At 32.5% G+C, this 23,877-nt stretch overlaps 1 protein-coding gene and 1 pseudogene across 1 annotated transcript; one reads left to right on the top strand and one right to left on the bottom strand.

Annotated features, from left to right (window-relative positions):
- Positions 1-205: 205 nt before the first annotated feature.
- Positions 206-3,199, bottom strand: LOC145560080 (UDP-glycosyltransferase 82A1-like; annotated as a pseudogene).
- Positions 3,200-12,550: 9,351 nt separating this feature from the next.
- Positions 12,551-23,877, top strand: LOC145558681 (protein disulfide isomerase-like 1-6). Its single transcript, XM_081619990.1, has 12 exons — positions 12,551-13,228; positions 13,325-13,454; positions 15,709-15,874; positions 16,135-16,253; positions 18,317-18,397; positions 18,473-18,562; positions 18,684-18,755; positions 18,840-18,908; positions 19,442-19,522; positions 20,006-20,140; positions 23,444-23,497; positions 23,580-23,877. Exons 1-12 carry the CDS (start codon positions 12,726-12,728, stop codon positions 23,673-23,675), a joined length of 1,596 nt encoding a protein of 531 aa, XP_081476116.1. The 5' UTR covers positions 12,551-12,725; the 3' UTR covers positions 23,676-23,877.

The following is a 23,877-nucleotide window of genomic DNA, read 5'->3' on the forward strand; positions in this document are numbered from 1 at the left end:
ACATTTTAAAAGTTGAAGGTTACCAAAGATAATTCATATACAAAGTGGCTACCAATGAAAATAAGCAAAAGTTGATGGCTACCAATGAGAATTTCCCAAAAAAGGTATATATATAGTACAAAAAAAGATAGTTTATTCACAAAGTTGACAAATGAAAGGTAATATAGTACACAAACTTCACAAGCTTTCCTTACAATATGATGCTTCATATATTAAATTGTAATGCATTAAACGTTCTCTTAAGATCTTTCACGAAACCTAACAAATTATCTTTAACTTCCAAGCTTGCCTTCTCCCCCATGACCCTCATGTTCAAAGCCTCGATTCTCTTCTTCATCTCTCGATCTTGCATCACACTTTTAACACCGTCACAGACATCCTTTACACTAAACCCATTCATCTTAACCCCGATTTCCCACACATTCACGATGTATTCACAATTCAAGGATTGATCGCCGGCCACCGGAAAACACAAGAGGCATTTCTTACATTGTATAGCCTCCATAGTAGAATTCCATCCACAATGTGTGATGTAACACCCAACTGCCTTATGTTGCAATACTTCAACTTGTGGTGCCCATGCAACTATCTTCCCTTTTGGACCTAATCTTTCTATGTACCCTTTGGGCAGCCCATCTCTCCATTCAGGCCCAAGAACCCAAACAAATGGGCTTCTTAGCTCTTCCAATGCTAAGGCCAAATTTCTCACCTTTGCTTCGCCAATTGGGCTAACCCAACTTCCAAACGATATGTATATCACTGAGTTGGGCTCTTGTTGCTCTAGCCAGCCCAAACAGCTTTCATCTGCTTCCCAAAAAGTTGGGCTTTCACTCACTTCATTACTGCCTAATGGGCCGATTGAATAAGTGGTTGGGCCGTACTCTGGAGTTTTGGCCCATATCTTTTGTGACTCGTTTGGGAAAGAGTTGACAAGGATCCACCTGAGAGATCTGGACCGGTCCATGGTCTAGGCCCAAAACTTAAATCTTGCCTTTTTAGCAGCTTGAGTTCCAATTAACCAAGGTAAATCTTCACTCTTAAGAAGTGGTTGGTCATGTTGAAATGATATTGGTCCATGAAATTGTGGGAGCCCTACAAATTTTGAATAAATATTTCATGTTAATATGACTATATGAGTATATGACATTATGTGGTAAACACGACTTTTTGTTAAGAAAAGTCTCTACTTTAAAAATGAGGGATGGATGAGATTTAAACTCCAGCCCTTCTATTGTCATGGTGACTCCGATTTTGGGTTAAAGAATCAACTCGAACAAAAGGTCAAATTGATAATTAGAGTTTTAAATTTGAATTTTTTCGTTGTCATTATCATTGACCCTTTATTTTGCAATGAATTCAACAAAAAATTGACACTTTATATTGAAATGAATTTTAAAAAATAAAAAAAAAATAAATAAACGAAGAACATTAACGAAGCTTAAATTAAAAATAGTACTCTCTCCGTCCCTAAATTACATTCCTCTTTATCTCTATTATTATGTGGAGAAAGAGGAATGTAATTTAGGGACGGAAGGAGTACCATATAACCAGAACATCAACATTTATTTTGGACATTTGTAAATGGAGATTAGAGGAGGGAACACTGCTTAAACACGCATAGGATCATGGGTTGATTAAAATACATGAAATTATTTTAATATCACTTGATATGAAATACGATTGATTGATTCATGGTATTTTATCGCAAGTTGACTTGTTGTCTTGTTCAGTTATTGACTTGAGAATTTATAATAAATAAAATAAATAAAACTATTTGTCAACATCACCCTATATTCTTTATTGTTAAAATATATAATACTCGTAATATTTTATAATCTACGTGGCTACAACGTGGCACACCTTTTAAAAAATAATCTTGATCAACAACATGTCAACATGCATAGAAAGATCTTGTCTTAAATAAGTAGATTTTACTTCTTTACAGTAGATAATATACCTTATTACCTTAATTAATTGCGTGTGAAAACAGAAGGCGATATAATTGAATAATTATTTTTGTACGGAGTATTAACATGGCGACATGACATCAACATTATAGATATAGTCTTCTCTAATGTCATGAGAATTGAATCCAAGATCGTCTAAAATTAGGAGGAGATCTCTAACCACATGAGTTATTCCTCGCCCTCAATGTGTAGTATTGTGTGTATACTTCAGGAGTTCAGGTATTATTATTACTACCATGTGTATACTTTACTTTAGGCTTTTAGCCCTTAACTTAAAGGAGATTAACATATTTTATCTTTCTTTCGTCCAAGGGTAAATGTCAACTAATTGTACTATAATACTACGTAAGTAGTTATGTGGCTATTAATATAATTTTAAACGAATATGATAAAGTAATAACTCGAACGTGTTGTTTTTAGTTAAGCACTCTGTAGTTAGATTTGGTTAGAGTACTGTTGATGTACACTTGTACAAATGAAACCTCCGATATTAATCCAAAAAGACGAAAACTAATACACTGTACTACAAGTTAGTACTGTACTACAAGTTACACGTTGATGTTATTTTATGCTTAACTTTAATTTAAATTATAAAATACAAGTATTTGCTTTACAAAAGATCTGATCTCTTAAAATTCATATGAGAGAAACCTAACAAGAACTATTTATATGTTATCTCGTAATAGTGATAGGTCAAAATGTTGCAACTATTACTAATATTAAGAAACGGAAAATTTACCTGACTCGGAGATGAGACATCTTTGGACCAACTCTGGAATAGAAGATATCAAAGAATAAGTAGCCAACATCGCAGGCCAAAACCCAGCAACAGCAACACCACATTTAGTCCCAACATCAAAAGCCCAAGAAGCTAGTAGATCAACAACCATGCATGCTATATTTTCACCACCATTATTATTATTAGTCTTACGAATTAGACGCTCCATGTAAGGCGGCATGTGATCCTCCATTGCTTTTTCAATATTAAAGAAATCGCGAGACTTACTCTCCTCATCCAACCCGTCTGGGATCGATACACACACGATCCCACCCTTGGTGGCGGCGTTGACTTTATTGAAAATCAACCTGTGTATGAACTCCGGCAAGACCACCAATGGTCGAAACCCGAAGGTTGATAATGATGAGGCTAGTTTTAGCATGGGTGTTACATGGCCTTGTGCTGGATATGGTACTAATATGATCATTTTCTTTTTTGGCTCACCATAAACCATATTGTAAAAAAATTATATTATTTTGATATATACTATATGGTTTTTTTAGGATGGTTTTGGGTTTAAAATGTTTGTGATTTTTGGTGATTCTAGAGAGATTTTCAACATGAAAATCTTATAGTTGTAGTATAATTTTATAATATAATATAATATAACATAATATAATATAGGAATATAATACAATATAATTAAAAGAATGTAGCAAGTTGTTGTATTAATTGAAGGTAAAAAGGCACGTGGGTATATTGTGAAAAAGAAGTGTGGATGTTGCAAAGACGCAAAGCACACGGAATTGTGGAAATTAGATGGGAAATAAAGCTGGAAAACTGAGGTTGAGATTGTATTTATTGGATATATAATTTATGTTGTAGGGTAAACTCCTTTTTAGGTTAGTTGATGACCCTTAATTCAGATGAATAGCTAATAGCTAATGCTAATGTGTATATGTAATTATGTACCAGTGTACTAGACTCCTACCCATATGCAATAATTTTTTTTTATTTTTTTAGATGGACATTGGCCAATGGTCACCTGGAAAGATTGTCGAAAAATAGGGTTGTATTTGATCTTGAGGAAAAGAGACTAAAACTACATAATAAGAGATGTTAAATATTCAGATATGTGGATCGATTATATATATAAATTTTTTTGTATTTGTGATGGTCATTGATCTGACTTGAACAATTAAAAAGTATTGAAACATGATATACAGAGTATATCTTTAAATTTCATGCGAAATCCAATCAATATGTAAAATTTAGCTTAGACCTGTCGAATGAGTTAATTAAGTTAGGTTCATAGTAGGTTCATGTATGATGATAACAGGTCATAATCTATCTTGGCCTACCAAGGATATTTTAATTTGCATTGCACAATGTTAAATATTATTTCGTATTAAACAATAATTTCTGGTTAATCTTTTCCTTTTAACTATCTAACAGTAGCTAGTGCCCCTTGCATTGTACACATGCATGGGCCGCATGACCCTTAACAATGACTTCCTATAGCAGTCTTACCTCGCTCCTTAGTATATATACTTTGAAGATGTAGACATAAAATCCTTCCAATGAGTCAATAAAACAAATAATAATGAGATCTATTTGATAAGATAAATTAAAAGTTTTTTTTTATTATAATTATTATTATTATAATTATTATTATTATTATTATTATTATTATTATTGGTAGTAACCATCTATTACAATATAATTTACTAGTACGGAGTACTATTTTATATGGAGTACTATTTTGGACATGTAAGTATAAGTTGATTTCATTCTTTTCATTTACATGGAAAAGGGAAATTCATAAAAATTCTTCAAGGTTGGAAATGGTTGAATCTACAATATTTAAACAACAATCTAGATTTTTTCTTGATTCGATACTTATTTACAACTAAACAAAATAGATAGGAGTTGAATTTAAGGGTATATGAATAATAAATATACTGTACCTATCATTGTGCTGGAATCAATATACATATTTTGAAATAATAAACATTAAATTATTTTAATACATGTAATAAGTTGTACTGTACCTTTTATTGCATATATATATATATATATATATATATATATATATATATATATATATATATATATATATATATATATATATATATATATATATATATATATATATATATATATATGTCAAAAAAATGTAAAATAAAAAATAAGATAAAAAATAAAGATAAAATCTCTATCGTTATTATAGTTGCAAGATTTGGAACCCCGTAGACAAAGAACTCAGATTTCTTTCCCTGTGTTAGAAGTATTAATGAAAAAAATATGAATGATAATGATGGATGCCTATTATCTTTTCCCCTAGTTTTAGCGAAGGAAAAAAAATGAGAGCTGTCCATTCACATGAGAGCTTGAAATATATGGCTGACCCTTTATACTCAGTGCAAAAATACAAAATATTCCACTTGAAAAATGGAAAGTAGATGAAATTTGAACCTGTAACGTTTGTGTTACATTGACGTTTATACTATATTAAAGGACCAGCAGAGATGAGCCAAAAGTTTAAGCTAATGTATGTTTGAAGCTCGGAATTGATTCATACACTCCATCAGTAGTAATATTGACAAAGGAAAAAATTAGGCTACTGTTTAGTAAAAGAAAAATAGTATCTCATTGTTTCGGATGATAAGAAAAATTATCATTATTGTATATGAGAATTGAACCAATGTTATTGTTAGAGGGCTTGTTCACATTTACTGAATTTCAGTTCAGTTCAGCTCCAATCAGTTCAGTTCCAATCAATTCAATTCAGCTCAGTTCCTACTTTTGTGAACATGCCCTTAATTATAACATAGAACGAAGTTTTACTAGAGGGCTCTGTTGAAATCCATTATAACCCACTTGTGATTGTCCCATATTAAAGAAAGAGGAGAGATAGTTTAATTTTATTAGGTAGAGGAGTTACCCATACTATTAACAATTGGTTTTAGTACGGAAGATCCTAAATCTTGCCTCCTCCTTGTTCGGGTTATATTTCATATTGTCTTGAAATTTAACATGGTATTAGAATCCGGGACTAGATGACTAGATGGTGTGCAACACAATACAGCTCTAGAGAACTAGAGATGCCAACTAAACCTATGTAGGATTGTAGGAAACGTTTCTTCGACATTTACACAACACAAAAATTAAAATAAAAAAAGGGATGTGTGAACACGATCGAATTAGGCATTTAGGCACATGAGCACATGAAATTATAAGAACTATAAATGTTTTCATTAATTATTTCATAAACATCTCAGCTGACAATGACCCTTCTTGGTTTATTTTTACCTAACTATAATTATCTTATGGGATTTAATTAAAAGATCCCTTTAATTAATTCCACTTAATCATTAGAAATTTCTCACTAATAATTAATGTATTATGGAGTAGTATAAATTTAATTAATTCTAGAACTTGATTGTCATGTGACAAAAGTACAATTAAAATTTGGCCAATTGATAAAGGTTTAGATCAAATTCCACTATGAGCATTAAAGCCTATCTTAAAAATTAGTATATTAGAATTTTGGTAAATTTCACTGGAGCATTCGAGAAGGACAATGTTGAGCGTTGTAAGAAAGGCAAAATGATGAATATTCTACTCCAACGAACAACTTAGTTCTTTGCAAGATGAGTCATTAAGACTCATCAAAAACAATACGATGGTCCCATTTGAATCACCAAGAGGATGTGCAAGAAACGAAACCCAATAAGGTGGAACTTTTTGGATGTGGATTCATTCGACATTTTAGATCGGTTACATGACCAAAATTTTCAAAACTTATCTTATTGAGAGAATAATACACAAAGTTTCATATGTGGCTGATTGCACTGTACTGCCAGTCACAATATATTTTTTTTTATTTTTTAATTCTTCTTCTCTCTCTTCTCTGTGTCCTATTTGTCTCTCCTCTTTTAATTTTTTTTTTCTCCAATTAGCCACTCATATCATCCCCTTTACCAAGCTATCTCCTCTTTCTCTCCTCCTTTTTCCAAAAAAGGGAATGCATATCTTCCACCAACCCGTCGTCGTGCTCCGTGAGCTCCTTGTACTCCGTCGTCGAAAAATAGTTAAAGGTTTTTAAGACCAAATTCGGCCATAAAAACTCTAGATCTAGAGTTTTCATGGTCGAATTTGGTCTTTTTAGCCATATTTGAAGTGAAATTCAAAGCCATTATTAATTTTAAAGGTATTTGTTCGATTTAAATTTTTTTTTTTAACGGTTTGGTTGTGGGTTCGGTTGGATCTATGTTTGTTTGTGGGTTTGGTGTATGGTGGTGGTGGTGGCGTATCGGGGGTGGGGCTAGTGGAATTTTGGGGGTGGTGGTGGGTCAAGGGTTACTAGGTCGGGAGTTACTTAAGGGGTTACTAGATGGGTAGGTCGGGGGTTACTTAAGGGGTTATTACTAGATAGGTTACTTAAGTGGGGTTACTTGAAGGGGTTACTAAGGGTTAATTGGGGGGTTATTTAAGTGAGGTTACTTGAGGGTTACTTAAGTGGGGTTACTAAGTCGGAGGGGTTACTAAGTCGAAGGGGTTACTTAAGGGGTTACTAGATGGGTTACTTGGTCCGATCAGGGGTTACTAGGTCATGAGTTACTTGGTCCGGTCAGGGGTTACTTGGTTGGAAGGGTTACTAGGTTAGTGGGGTTACTAAGTTGGTGGGGTTACTTTGTCATTTGCTGATTTGGCACCCTGCCGCATGGTGCGGCCAGCCGCACCAGAAACGCACTGAACACAATATATATACTAAAATAACAACCGATGATGTCACCATTGCCTATGTGTCACTTTTTTTTTAATTATAATTTTTGCTTTTAATTTTTAAGTTACCCTATCTAATTAACATAGCTTGAAAAATATATTCCATTTGAATTTTTAAATTTTAAATTTTACATGTTATACTATTTGGTTATTTACGAGTTGTTAACAATAGTTAATACGTAGTAATATAATTTAATTGAAATTTCTTAATTAAATATGAAAATTATGCACTTTTGAGAATTGTATATTTATATTTAATTAGAAATTAGTTAGGAAAAATGAGAAAGTTATTTTCAAATCGTGCAGGGTTAATCTAGAAATATCAACAATTTAACATGATATATAATACAAAGTACTTGTTAGTGGACCAATTTAATCAAAAGCTTAAACTGATGGTTGAGACCCAAAAATATGTTTTATACTCTATCACGCCCCCTCACATGAGAGTCCTTTGAGCTGGAAGTGTGAATGCAGCATGGGCCTCCCGCATACCCTACACGAAATATTCCACTTTGAAAGGAGGGGTGGATGAAATTTGAACCAGTGACCTTTGTGTCGCGCTGGCTCCAATACCATGTTAGTGAACCAATTCAAACAAAAGCTTAAGCTTATGATTGAGAATTTGAGACTCGGGAATATGTTTAATATTCTATCAGTACTAGAGAATTCTCCTCTAATAAGATTTTATCATCAACCTAATAATTATGCTCAGTTTATGCCAACCTAGCTTTTTCAATTAAGTTTAGCAAAATTAATTTCATGTAAAAGTTTATAAGTTCAAACAAGTTTATAAAAAAAATTGTTCGAATGTGCTTGGTTCATTTGATTTTCACTTATGAGAGTTTATATGAAACTCGACAATCACTTGTACATATTTCTTAACTTATTTAAACTTATCAATTACTATACATATACACCCAATAATTTTTTTCAAGGAAATTGAAAGTCAGACAAATATATCGAACCAGGCTGCATGTAATACCCCGAAATTTTGAAAAAAATAATAAATAAATATTTTAATAATTTATTCAATTATTTGAATTAGGAGCCAAAATTAAATTTTGGCGCAAAAAAATAAGTATTTAATTATTTATTTTAGTTTTTAAATCAATAATAATTAATTATTTTGGTTAGTTCATATTTTATGATATACAACTATTTTAGTTTGATATTATCTAATATATATATATTTTTTTTTACTTCATTATCAAATCATTATCTTAAACTATGATTTTCAAAAAAAAAAAAAAAAAAAAAAAAAAAAAAAAAAAAAAAAAAAGGCCGTGAGTATGAAGCCTACTTACCATTATCCTATTTTAACTTAAATTTCTTAATTTCTCTTAATTTATCTTTCTTAACCATATTAGCATCTATCTTACTTCCATCCCTAATCCTTTCCATTGTATTTTCCCACATGAATTAACCTAGACTAAATTTCACTCATATTCATTTAACAAACTTACATTTATCATGTTCCCATGTTAATCTCAATCCTCCTTTAACTCTATCTTACTACCCCTTAAACACTATAAATAGGCCCTTAATTCTTCCCACTTATTCACACCAAATCAGAAATCCTCTTCTCTACTCTCTATCTCATCACCCCTTCTTCTTACTCTATCTAGCTTAAATAAACTCTGCAACCCATAACCAAGTTGTTGCCACCGAACAACTACCTCTTCCGCCACCAACGACCACCCAACTATACTAATAGCACTATTTTGATAAAGGTTAATATTTAGGTAGTTCATGCATAATAGAATGGTGTTTTTTATTTTGGTTTTGTGTTATTTTGTTAACCTTATATTAATTAAGGTTATTTTATTTGTGTAGGAGGAGTCTCTCGATCGTGGTCAAGTTTAGTAGTCGTACCTTTTTGTTCTCGTAATCAAGGTACGTATAGGTGGCTAAGTCCTTGATACAATTTGAATGCGTGTTTTGTATAATGTTTGTTTTAATGATTGGTTGAATAAATGTTGCGTATGAATATTTAAGTTAACAATTTTCATGACGAGTTAAGGTGTATAATTTTAGGATTTGAAGGTTTGATCTCTAAAAGTGTTGATCGATTTAATAAAAGTTGTTTGATTTATAAATCACTTGATTCAATTAAATTGCAGCTCATTATGAGCCTGAGTATTTGATATTTTAATTGTCCCTCTACCCGGGACTGGTTAAGTAAAACCATGAACTTTGTATGATCTGGTCTTTCCTCGAGTATAACTTGCTTGGGGGGTGTGCACACCTAGGTGAGGAAAATTGGTTTAGAAATATATCAAAAATTGAGAAGTTTATAAATTGGAAATCTATTGGTTTGGAAAGCTTTTATTGATGGATATTACTACCCTTGGAAGGTTTAATTATTTTTGGAAAATTTAATTTTGGAAAATGACTCGTGACAGGTTTAAATTTAAATGGTTATTTCGAAAGCATGTTTGCCTAATAAAAGTATTTACATGCCTTGCACTTATACGTACTTAGCGTTTTTGCTAATCAGTTCTCCTTTTTGTTTTGGTTCACCCTGTTTACCATTTTGGTAAGCAGTCTTGATTTCAGGTGTGAAGTTGTTCGTGCGCATACTAGAGTCGGGAATGGGGATCACATAGTTAGGAATTAATTTTATTTATGGACAAGTTTTTATTGGTTTATTTTGAAACAGTTATTACGGTTATTCATATTATTAATAAAAGTTAGTTATTTTTCCGCTGCAATTTGAGTAATTAATTAAGCCTTACATTTTCACGTGGCGGTAATACGCCCAAGTCTATCTCTACGGTATTTCTATACGTATAAATATAGTATTTACATAAAGGGAGATTTGGGGGTGTTACACTGCATCTGTTGTTGGTGAACTTATTAGATTATTTTCCTAAGGTCTTAGGTAGGCTTTTATTAAGTTAACATTGAATCTTCTAATGTAATAACCACTGACATCACTGTTGTCCATGTATTGGCTTCCAATCAATTCTCATATAAATATTTTCCGCCAAAACTGTTAGTGACATTTTTTTCTTTGCTTTCAAATGAAAGACTCGGAAAAGGTAGATAGATTGTACATTTTCAATTTTTCATAACTTTTTTAGATTTTAATAGTGATTAAATTGACTAGTTACACTCCACAATTTCCTACGTAATCAAGAAAAATAAAAATTGATTGTTAATCACTTCAAATTTGTCTCATCTTTTACTTAACTACGGAGTACTTAGGGCATGTTCACATTTATTGAACTAAGCTAAACTGAACTGAACCAAATTGAACTGATTGGGGCTGAACTGTACTGAATATTTTATGTGAGAAGGAAAGTATGAACTGAACTAAACTAAACTGATTGGAGCTGAAATGAACCGAACTTAACTGAACTGAAAATAGGCTGAGAGAATAGGCCCTTAGCTACATTATAAAGTACATAGTATAACATGTAAATAGAATATAATATCATGTTTTTCTTTTTAATTAGCACAAATTAATGAATTATATCCATAGAGAATAATCGTAATTTATTATGCTTAACTTAAATTATTAATATTATAAACAAATTAAATGAGCAAAATTCTTAATGCTAAAACCAAGCCTCTCAATGGACTAACCTAGTTGTCTTTTGAAATCATAACTAGGTTTTGGCCTGGGCGATGCCCCGGGTCATTGCTTGTATATTAAAAAGTACAACAAAATAGAGTGAAATATATTGGTGGTTTTATAAAAATAATATCATTTGTTAAATTTTGTAAATGTAATTGAACATCAAAACTAATAATTATTTATTATGCAGTAATCTAAATGTTATAAATTGTATCAGTTTGTTGTAACTGTTAGGATTTTTACAGTCATAAACTCATAATTAATAAATTCCTTTGATTAAATGTATTTTGCGGTAAAAAGAAAAAACATGTAAAATTGTTATGCATTTTTGGGTTACATATTTTAATTAACACCTATATGCATTATTGTTGAGTACCTGAAAGAAATGAAATAAATTTGTAATCATATTATTGTTAAAATATCCACATATAAGTTCACAATTATAATTTTTGAATTTAATTATGAACATAAATAACTCTTTTTATAATACTCCGTACAACTTTATTATCATATAAGATGCGTTATTGGATCAAAGTTCAATTTTAATGTATATAAAGGTTACGGCTTAATACTAACAAATAATAAATTTTTGTGAGGAAACATTGGTAATTAATATAGGTGATATGGCGACACGTGGCAAGGTTACAATCATTGCCATGAGTTTTAATATATTGATAGAATTTCTATGACATTACACATTTATACCTCATCACAATAATTCATTGCCCTTGAACTTGCCCTATTCGATTTGATTAACCATGAATTTTTACCTTTTACTACCCCCTAATTAAATCGGTCTTGATATGTTATGATTGAATCATAGACCCGAAAAGCTAAAAGTATTGTAAAATATAGTAAAAATTGATAATATAAATATATCGATCATAGACTTCGATCATAAATTTAAGGCCCTGTTTGGTAGTAAGCTTATTGGGGGTATATTAGCTTATTTGACTAACTTTAGCTGATTGACTAGTCAAACAAGCTAATACAAGTGTTTGGTAGCAAGCTTATTGAAAGAGCTTATTCCACTAAATAAGCTCTTTTTGAAAAAGCTCACTTTAGGAGCTTTTTCAATTAGCTTATTCATTAATTATTGTGAAATGACATTTATAACCTCATTTAATTTAAAATCCTATCTAAACTACCTACCCCACAATTAGCTTATTGGTCATTTCACATACTCAATCACCTTTAAGCTATCAGTTATTTACCAAACACTTTTATATAATCAGTTAATACAATAAGTTAGTCAAATCAGTTAATAAAATCAGCTAGTCAAAATCAGCTAACTCAATCAGCTTCACCTTTCAGCTTTCTCCCAAACAGGGCCTAAGTTTTTGGTTAAGTTAGTCAACTTATACAATATCAAGAGTCACCATGACATAAAATTCACAGGCTTAATTGGATTATTTTGCGCATAATATAAATAGTTCAATACGTCATCTACACATTGAGTATTTTTTTTAAAGGTAAATCGAACACACCTTATTAAAAAAAAGTCAAACCCTTATTCTAGTCAAAATTATGTAAAAGTTCTCTCTTCCCCCATCAATTTCCATCGTTCCCATTTCCAGTTCCGCGATCAACGCAAACCATTTCGCCATCACTTTCTGCATCTCACTCACACTCACTCCATTTCTCATACACATTTTCTCTCTCCTAAATCGCCATGTCCAAACCCCTCCATTTCTCTCTCCTCCTTCTCCTCCTCCTCTTAACCCCCCTTCTTTCATCTTCCTCCGCCGACAACCCCACCTCCTCCGCCGCCGACGACGGCGATGACATATCGGAGTTCGAAGAACTCCTAGCACTCGACGAACAAGATGAAATCGACCATGGTTCTTCATCACCATCTTCAGAAGCTAGAGTATTGAGCAAAGCTCAGAGAATTGTGGTAGAATTAAATAATGATAATACCCAGAAAGTTATTGACCAAAATGAGTTTGTTCTTCTTCTGGGTTATACCCCTTGGTGCCCTAGAAGTGCTGAATTAATGCCCCAATTCGCTGAATCTGCGAATTTTTTGAATGATTTGGGTTCCCCCCTTTTGATGGCTAAGCTTGATGCTGAAAGGTACCCTAAAACGGCGTCGTCTTTGGGTATTAAGGGTTACCCTACTCTGCTTCTTTTCATCAATGGCACTTCTCAGCAGTATACTGGTGGATTTTCTGCGTAAGATTCTAATTTTAATTTTTGTTAAATTTGAATTTGAAAGGCATTATTAATTTGGATTTTTTCCTGAAATTTTGAGATGGGGTTTTTGATTAGGGAGGAGATAATGATTTGGGCAAGGAAGAAGACGGGTGAGCCTGTTGTTAGATTGAATTCAGTTGTTGAAGCTGAGGCATTTGCTAAGAAATACAGTATGTATGTTGTTGGGCTGTTTGAGAATTTTGAGGTATTTTCAGTTCTGTAAATTTCTCCAATTATGTAGTTTTAGTCTTTATTCGGAGAATTTTGATGTATTATCATTGGCATTGGCGAATATGTGTTATCTGTAATATGTTTTCTTAGTTTTTATGCGTTGGTATTGTTTATCTTGGGCTAACTGCAGTTGATTGACAAGGAAGTCAGTAATTTTGATTGAATATTGTGTAATGTGGTGCGAGACTGCGAGTTAGTGTAGTGTGATATGATGAATTACAGTAGATTTGATTGGATGATTAATATGTTCTGATAAATAAGGAGTACTATATAGTGAATAGGATGGATAATTTCGGAATTATGGCCTTGCATTGGATCGTTAGAGCAATACAAGTATTATTTTTGGAGATGTTTCTATGACAAAGCTACCTACTTTTGTTTTTATATGGATTGCGTTAGGTTCTTGTTCGGGTTATGTTGTATTCGTTTCTCCCAAAAAATGTTTTGAATAAGAAAATTCTCCTGATCTCAAACCTTTAGAAAATATATTAAGTAGCAGTGTTTTGCTCTTTTTTCTTATTGTTGTTGGGTGCATAGGCATTTTTGTGGAGCTCCACACTTCCACTTGGGAACATTCAACATACAAGAGACCCACATTGACTATTGCCACATTGGCGTTACTTCTCTAAGATGTTTTAATGAGTCAATGAGTGTTATCCATCAGACCATTACAATGACAAATGAAAGAAGCATGATATCTTAATAAAGACTTAAAGTTAGCTCCAAATCTCAACCTGTTGAGCAATGAGCACCTTATGCTAAGAGGGTGGGTGTCCAATTACCATGTGTTAAATAGCGCAACTTTTGATTCTAATAACTTTGTCAAGGATTGTGACAAAATGCTCATATACAAGCTCTATATGAAACCAATATGTTGTGAAGTCCAACTTGGGATATGTTTCGTAAGTGCCCAGGTCTGGTTGATTTCCCTCTATTCACTTGTAAATCGGAATTAGGATGATGATGGATATCCTAGTTGTATTAGAAGATCTAGGTGAATACTTAGTTTCATTTGCCTAATGACTATTGGTTTAGGTATGTGGAGTCTTTCAAATAAGTGCTCATAGACTCATTGTTATTTGTGTGCAAATTTGTCTGAGCCTAAAAATGTGAATACTCGTATTTATGTAAGCGTACTCAAGGTTGGAACTACAATTTGTATGGATGTTGTTGGAGTCATCAAGTCTAAGGATGTCCATAAGATCTAGACAACATTGAAGGGTGTTAATGAGAGAAGTCACTGTGCGGTATGGTTCAAAACATGGCACATGGGTTGAGTCCTTGAGATATGTTCAGGGCTTCTTAGTGTGGCTGGATGGGAGATTTGTTGAACATTGAATTATGTTTTCCATAAGGTCCTTAATATTAGATTGATCTCATAATTTATGTTAACACCTAATCTTCAAATACATAAGAATTGTCTGCTTTATGATTTTGAAAACACACAAGGTCCACAATGTTGATATACACATAAGATCTTGACTTTGGAAAGTCACTTATAAAGAATTCACCACTTGTTAAATTATCTACAATGAAGTTTTTGTTTCACTTCTGTTCTTTTACCTATGAACTTAGATGATATAAAATTGCCCCTGATTTACCCAATGCAGCCATTTGATCTATGTTTTATCATTAATGTATGTTAAGTTGTTGCTCTACTAAAAATTCTGTTGTTTAACGCTTTATTCCTGATCATATTTAATAAGGTGATTAAATCTAGATCTTCCTAGGTTGGTTTGATCTTTTGGTTTGACTGATCTTTGACCATAAAATAAGGGTATGTTCGATTGTACTTGCCGAGGTCAAAAGGCAAGTTGTCTCGAGTTATAAAATTAATTATGTTTGTTCAGTGTTGGCTGTTTGGTGTGAGAGATTGATTCCAATTTAGGAAAAGGTTGACAATTGCAATGACTATAAATCCAAGCGTTTTATGGCTGCTGCATTCAGGCATTCATGTGAAGGGTTTTGCCATGACTTGTTTGCATAAGGTGTTTTTTTTTTTTTTTTTTTTTTGTACTTTAGTTGTTTTACAAACTTAGAGATGGAGAAGATTACCTGGTTCAAAGTTTTAACTACTCAATCTTTCTGTTATGCATGTCATATTGACAATTTTTGCCTTAAATTTTTTGTGTTAACTTTGTTTTTTTTGGGTGCTTCCCCTCTAGTCCTCTACACAAATCCTCTTGCAGCTGTTAATTTATCTGTGTGAAATATTTTACTATTTACAGGGTCCTCAGTATGAAGAATATATCAAAGCCGCAATTTCGGACAATGAAATTCAGTTTGTTGAAACTAACTTCAATGAGGTTGCAAAAATTCTTTTCCCTGATACCAAGATCACAAAACCTTTTATTGGTCTAGTCAAGAGTGAACCAGAAAGATATACTAGATTTGGTAAGTACTGCTTTTGTCATTAATTTTTTGTCTTAACATATCTGTCTATATCTCAACTCAGTAGGTTATTAAGAAAATTATAACATCTTAAATCAGTAATGGCACCTTATTTTATTTGAGCTTGATCATTTTTAGGCAATTGCTTGCCAAAGTCCTGTCCAATCTCTCTCTCTCTCTCTCTCTTTTTTTTTTTTTTCCTTTTACCTTTCTCTTCAGTACTACTATCATTCTGATGTAGGTAATAATGTTTGCTTTTGCAGAAGAGCCCCTTGAGATGGACAATATATTGCAGTTTTTGGAACACAACAAGTTTCCATTAATTGCAACTCTAACTGAGTTGAATTCTGTTAAAGTCTACTCAAGCAAAATTAAATACCAGGTTTCTTACACTTTTATTATATGTTTACCATGCTTTTCGTATTGCATCTTTTGCTTTCATATGTTTTCATCCTGAAATTTCAATTGGCATCCATTGTTCTCAGAGTTAAGAAAGTCATGTATACAGTTGCAACAGTGTGATCACTATCTTTTTTTTTTTTTTTTTTCCTTCTTTTTTTTGAACTTATGAAGTGAGGTTTCTTTAAGCCTTTTTCAAAGGCAAGAAATATTAAGTTTAGAATTACTCATCTTCCTATTCCTTCTATTCTTGAATCATCTTATTGGAAGTAAGAGGAACTCAAGAAGGAATGCTACAACCTAGTTCACTTGCTGAGTCCTTTTCCATCCGTGTAAATTTTTCAAGCGTGAAACCTATTAAGGAGTTATTGTAGTTTGATTCTTGCTGGAAGCATTTTCAGTTCAGGAAGGATTTTTAATTTTTCTTTAACTAAAGGAAAAACGAGTACATGAATCTATCTGATGCGCTAAGGTGCCAAGCTAGAAGCTAAGGTTCAAATGCTTTTCACCTAAAAATTTCAGCAATACCTAAACGGCTAAACCTTTAAAATTCCTCTAAAACATAAGATAAAAAATGATCCTACTGACTCGCTGAGGCAACTTCACAAGAGGTTAATATTTCTTCATCAATTCCAATGTATAAAAAGGCTAAAGAGCACCAGCGATAGGGAATTTCCTGTGCCTTAGCCCTTAGGCACGCCTCTTTGTTGTGAGGTACACTTTGTAAAAAGTGACAAGAATTCTGATGCCTCACGCAAAAAGGCGCTTGACTAAGGTTATTTTGCACTGCAGGTGTTTTTTTTTTATACTCCAATTAAGTTTATCTTTCTTCAAGAGTTCAAAATGCTTCAAATGAGCTCAAAACAAATTACTAGTAAAAAAATTATGTAAGGGCTACTTTAACCATATACAATTGCAACTTAATGAATATAAGATATGCGTGATCAATATATACAGTTACATTTGCATTCTATTTTAATTTGACAGCCCAGGGAGGAAAATATCCTTGCATCTGTTGTCACAGACTCACAGGTTCTGGGGGTATTTGATTCATTTTCATCCGCTAGCCCTACATGTGCATAACCACATTTCTCATGCCTCCCTTGGGCATATTTGAATGAAGAGGGAGCTCTCTAAGTGCTGCCCTCATTCTACTTTATGCCTCTATTCTGAACAGTTTTGGGGTGAAGACTTTATATCTATTCATTCACCATCATATGAAGTATTTTTTAGATTGCTTGAAAGCTGTCAATCCTAAGCCTAGATTTCCGGTTGGTGACACTTTGTAATAGTTTGTGGTCTCAGATTATGCAGTAGCAATCCGATGTATGTTTACTGAAATTTTGTTGGAAAAACTGCAAAACTTCACAGCCGTGGAGCCCTTTTTGGTCACTTTGGATGTGTTTGTCGTTAAATTATCACTAATAACTCTTTGCAGCATCCTAGGATATGCATGTCATCACCTCATTCTTGGGAGATACATTGTCATCCAGTATGGCAAAGGGGAGAGAATTAAGGAAGGGGGGAAGGGTTGAGTTAGACATATTAACCAAACTGTTACCTAACTTTTTTCTTCTCACTTGCTCTTTGTTGAAGTGAAGCTAGGGTGGGCAGGGTCATGTTTTGATTTGTCTTTCACTATAATCTTGAATGACGAATTGACAATGATGACTGTTTTTTTTTTCCTTACTAAAACTCTACCCCAAGCACATTTCATTTTGATGGATATCTACCAGTATATCTTTTTGCTAAATTTTGCTCAAAGTTTTAAGTTTGTTATCCTTTAATATATCTTTCAGTGGATGCCTACTTTCATACCATGAGTCTTGATAACTTTTAATTGCTGGAAAGTTTCTTCCCCCTTACCTCCCACTCCAATGTGGAGTAACTTTAAGATTGCCCAATTCTGCTTAACTTCATTTGTTCTAGTTAGTTTCCTTAATTCAGACATTTGTATCTTGTTAATTTGGTGTTATCGAACTCTGCACATAATTATCAGACCCTATATCAAGCAAGTCTCTAATGCCTAGTAAAAATGAATTGTAGGTTTATGTGTTTGCAGAGTCTGATGAGTTTAAGTCCCTTCATGCGTCTCTTCAAGAAGTTGCCAAGAAATTTAAGTCAAAGGTAACAATTTCTCTGTCACCCTTAACCTCTTAATTTTAAACAATAGAGTTAATTCGTTCGACTTAATTGGTGCAGATAATGTTCATATATGTGGACATTACTGAGGAGAACCTAGCAAAACCTTTCCTGACTCTGCTTGGACTGGAAGATTCTCAGAAGACTGTTGTAAGTTTCATGTTGTTTGTTCGTTGTGACTTATTCTCAAGTTAGATACGCATTGCCTTGTCTATTGTTTACCTGATTATGCCATTCTTACTTGAGCATAACTGACCTTTGTTACTTATAGGTTGCTGCTTTTGATAGTAAGATTAGCACAAAGTATCTGTTGGAATCAGAACCTACTCCAAGCAAACTAGAAGTATAATCATTGTTTGCTATAATTATTTACTCCATAAATAATTTGTGTAGATTGACATTTAATTTCTTTTCTGGCATGATGTAGGATTTCTGCTCTGGACTATTGGAAGGGACTGTTCCAATGTATTATAAGTCACAGACTATACCTGATAATGTGAGTTTTTCCACATCCTTTTTATTTTGGTAGTTTCAGCTCTTTACATTTTTGTTATATTCTGACTACTAAGGATGGTCAAATCTATGATATATAGTTAATTTACCCTGTTAGAGGTTGTTCGAGAAAGACAATTTGTTTATCATGCTACATGAATTACTTCATTTGAGAACACTCTCTTTATTGTATTTGAGAAGAAAAGGATCTTAATTGTTTGGATGCACTATTGAATTATTATTATTGCAACATTCAACTAAAGTCAAAACTTGGATAGTTGCAATTATTCTCTCAATGATCCCGCTATTTTTTAGAACCGTCAATTATGGTGTTATATTTAGTATCTAACTTGTGTACTTCGAATGTTGTTAGTAAAGCCTTTTTTTAACAAAGTTGGATCAATAGATCTTATTAATTTGAAAATTTTCTAGAGATGCTTGAATGGTGAATCTTTCTTGTTGAAACCCCTAGTAATTCATAGGAAAACAGATTATCTATTGGCTGCTTTATTTACAAGTTGTGATTGATAATTACAGGAAAATGCTAGCGTCCACGTTGTAGTGGGAAAGACATTTGATGACCTGGTTTTGAGTAGTTCCAAGAATGTTTTTCTTGAGGTTAGTGCTCCTACCATCTGTGCCCCTGCTATTTTAAGTCCTTCATTTTGTTTCTTCTCTTTACCTTCTCCTTTCACTATATGCGTTCTGTACTGTGTGTCACATGGAGAATTTTAGAATTTTGATGTTTTCTGTAGTACAAAATAACATGTTTACAAACTAAGCGTTGTACTGTAGCATTCTATAGGATTTCTTATTTTCTTTTCATTTATCTTTTGGCATCTGTGTCTTCTTCTCACCATCTATCCTCCAATTTCAAATTTTATTTTATATATTCATCATGCACTTCCAGTTTCGATTTTACTTTCTGTAGGCTGATGTCTCTTCCCTTCTCTGTTTTTAATATCTTTTGAATAATATAACAAATGTTGATAAATATGTGAATAATAGTCAACTCGAAAATATTTGGTTCTGCTCAGATGATTGTTTTTTTCTTTTCTTTTCTTTAATTTATTTGTTTTGATGTTCTTTTAAACCATTAAGGTCTACACACCATGGTGCATGACTTGTGATGCTGCAAGCAAGCAAGTAGAGAAGTTGGCGAAACATTTCAAAGGATTGAAAAATCTGTTATTTGCAAAGATAGATGCTTCTGTAAATGAGCATCCAAAACTTCAGGTCAGTAGCATGAATTTTAGGAATATGCTATGTTCTGTACATGTCTGCATGATAATGGAGAAAATTTATACCTCATTTTTCCTGTAACAGACGTTATTGAATTCCTTTGGTATTAGCGTAAGTTCATTCTGAGACAATAATCTGTGTGGTAGTTTTATACTTTTATAAAACAAAGATTTGAAAATGATTTCCAGAAAACAGTATCGGGTTAATTTTTCAATTGTGTAGCTTATTAAAAAATGAAAAATAAAAAAGGAAAACACTGGGACAGTGGGGTAACAGAATAGTGAAAATAAGCATTTGGCATTTTGGTCTCTCTCTCTCTAAGCCTATCATGATTTAGGTGATGAGTGGAAATTGAGTTTTATAATACTCCAGTTTGATTTTGAAGCATTTTCATGTATGTCTCACATGACTGATGTGTGTTACCGACTTCTTGTATTCTAAGAAGTATTTATGCTTGTTCCCATAGCTAGCACTTACTATTCTGTCTCATATAGGATGCTTGTTCCCAGAGCTAGCATTATTATTCTGTCTCATAAGAATGGTAGTTCAAAGTTGTTAACGTAATTGAATGTGTTATTATTGCTGTGCGCAGTAATTTTTGGTTGAGGGTGCCAAACAATTGTTAAGTACTAATAAACCAGCTTCCTCTTTCAAAAAAATAAATTAATAAATAAATAAATAAATAAGCTCCTCGCCTGAAATATTCTGCCAATTACTCTCCCCATTTTAAATCAATGGTAACAATTCAATGGAAACTTGTAAGGTAAAAAAATACTCCCTTTGTCCCATAACATAGTTCCTGTTTTCCTATTTTGGAGATCTAAAATGTTGTTCCTGTTTCTATTTTTGGATAGTATGTAAAGACCATTATACCCTCACTTTTTTTTTTTGAACTTTTTTCATTGTAATTCCTAAATTACCCTTGATTTTTGCACATGCCTTGTACTTTTTTCCACTTTCTCTCTCTAACTTTTGTCTATAATTGTACTTTTCACTTTTATTAATGTACTTCATCTACTTTTTCCTCCTATTTCTTAAATTCTGTGAAAAAACACAAACAAGAACTATATTATGAGACGGAAGGAGTAGTAAAGAATATAGTAATAAGCACTGGACCAAAAAGAGCTATGATATGTATAGAATGAGTAAGGAAATGATTAAAAAAAAAAAGGTATGGGGGGCTTGTCTCAAAGTGGAAAAAGGTTAAGTGATCATTTATTTTTATAAAAGTGTAACCAGTAATTTGAAATGGAGGGGGTATTTATTATGTAGTGTTTAAACTAATTTTGTAAGAATGTAGTTGTTTTGGATCCATTTTCTAGATCAATAGCTTACTGACATCATCATTGTTGATGTATAAGCTGCCTTTTTGGTCAGTTATTACTTAACTTTATGGTATTTTATGGGTTTGTTCATCTGCTTAGGCCTTTTGTGCTTATTTATCTCTTTTGTTCTTATATTATATATCTATATCTCATCCCTTTATTGTTCAATATATTTTGACTTTTAAGGCATATCTATATACAAAGTATATAATGGGACTTTATTCCTTTAGTGTTATGTCTATATTTAAAAGTGATTGGGCTGGGGAAGAGCTGTAGACTTTTAGAGTGCTTGCAAACATTGCTGCTATGTTGTATGGATAAGACTCCTTGAGCCACTTTTCACTACTCATTTGATAAAAGGTTAGATAGAGGAATTGTAATGAAATAGGCGGGCTTTTGCTCAGATAATGATCTGTGTCAATGTCCATACTCCATAGTAATGGCTTTCCGGTAGTCTTTTCTTTTTCATAACCACTTATTATCACTTAGAGCATGCTGTGAATGAGGGTAATATTTTAAAAGGGTTGTAGATAAATATCAAGGAGAATGAGAGTGGATGGAGGTGGAGGGTGATAGGAGGAGGTAGTGGTTTGTATGAGGAGGAGAATGGGGGGTATTATTACCCTACTTTTGAGGGTTGTAGCTACCCACCAATCCTTCCCTTTTAGGTTAGCATACTACATCATCGTTTTTACCACCACCTAAAAGTCTAAAACCATCTTCATATTTATCTTGTCTTCATTACTCCAATGTCAAGCATGCTCTAAAAGATGTAAATGGTAATGAAAAATAATGATAAGAAACAATACTTAGCAAAGGAATATGACAGTCCATGGCTATGGACATTTAGAAGGATCTTTTATGTAAATTTATCGACAGAGACATGACTTGCCTTTGCACTAGCAATCGGCTCAATCCATCATTTTCATTACCACTTATCAATGCTATAAGTGACTAATTAAGTGTGAGTAAATACCAGTCTATTACGGAGTAATAAACATAAAGAGGTAGTTGGGCACTGGTTAGAAATAACTACGTAATAATATTGAGGTATTATAAGAAATGCTCCCTCTAACCTTTTTTTTTTTCCTCCTTTTTTTTTAGGATGATCCAAAATTATCTTATTTCTATTCTTTTCTGATTCTCAACTATCTTTACCTAAAAAAAATTGTGTCCGCATTAAATAAATTATTTATTTATGCGGAACAATATATTATTCACAGAACCATGTTTTTATAAAGATTATTTCTAATTATGCAATGTTTCATTTTCCTTAATTCCCGTGAAAAATTCACATAAAGAAAATAAACAATATTGTATATAGGACAAAGGGTATAATGTTTAAACATGGAAATAATGTTTAAATCATTTATATTCAATGCAATATCCCTTCTGTCCATATTGTTTAATTTATTGTGAATTTTTCACGGGAATTAAGGAAAGTAGAACAATGTTGGGTTAGTATTAATTTTAATCTATATGAAATTGTTCCCTGTGAAGTAAAAATTCCCTATGCATAATACTGTTCTCCAGGTAAACAAAAAAAAAAATGTTTTCTGTGAACAATTTTTTTTATTTATTATTATGGGAATAAACCTTTTTGAAGAAAACAAGGAAAGTTTTGTCTAAAAAAAAATTTGTGAAGATAATATAGGAAATAAAGATAGTTTGAAAAAGAAATACTCCGTAATAGATATAAGATCATTTTGGACAATATAGGATGGAAGAAGTACTCCACATGTAGAATCACCTTGTTGATAGGGATTGTTTTCTATGACATCTGATCATTAATAGTGAACCCTATAAGATTCAAGTGAATGTGTGAAAGGGGTACATTATTGGTCTAATATAACAAATTAGGTAGCAAATCAAGTAATACTGAAATACGCATCAATAAGCATATTATTTCATATTGTAGCTTTGTACACTTGGACAGAAATAAACATGTTGGATTATTGTTAATGTATGGCAGGTCACTGACTACCCAGCTCTACTTTTTTATCCAGCGGCTGATAAATCGAATCCAGTAAACGTCGAATACCTTCATTTCATTATTTCCATAATGTTTACCCGATACTATTTTTGGCTGATTCTTTCTCTCATTCCAGATTAAACTGCAGCCGAAGTCCAGTTTGAAGGATTTGGGAGCATTTATCAAGAAAAATGTCAAAGCTGAAGAACATCCAGCTAACGATGAGTTATAGACTACCTTACTTTCAGTTTCTTCAGACCACCGGGAATTAGAAAACAAAATGTCAAAAACCAAAACAGGAAGGGAGTTTAGAAACCGTGTATGTAGATTCAAGGATGAAATTAATGAAGATAGTTTTGTAACATAAACCACATACATTTTAGACTGATTTTCCAGTCTTGAGTATTCATAAAGAAAATAGATTGAATATTGAA

This window comes from Chenopodium album, chromosome 9 (genome assembly GCF_948465745.1).
Source record: "Chenopodium album chromosome 9, dcCheAlbu1.1, whole genome shotgun sequence".
Classification (NCBI taxonomy): Eukaryota; Viridiplantae; Streptophyta; class Magnoliopsida; order Caryophyllales; family Amaranthaceae; genus Chenopodium; species Chenopodium album.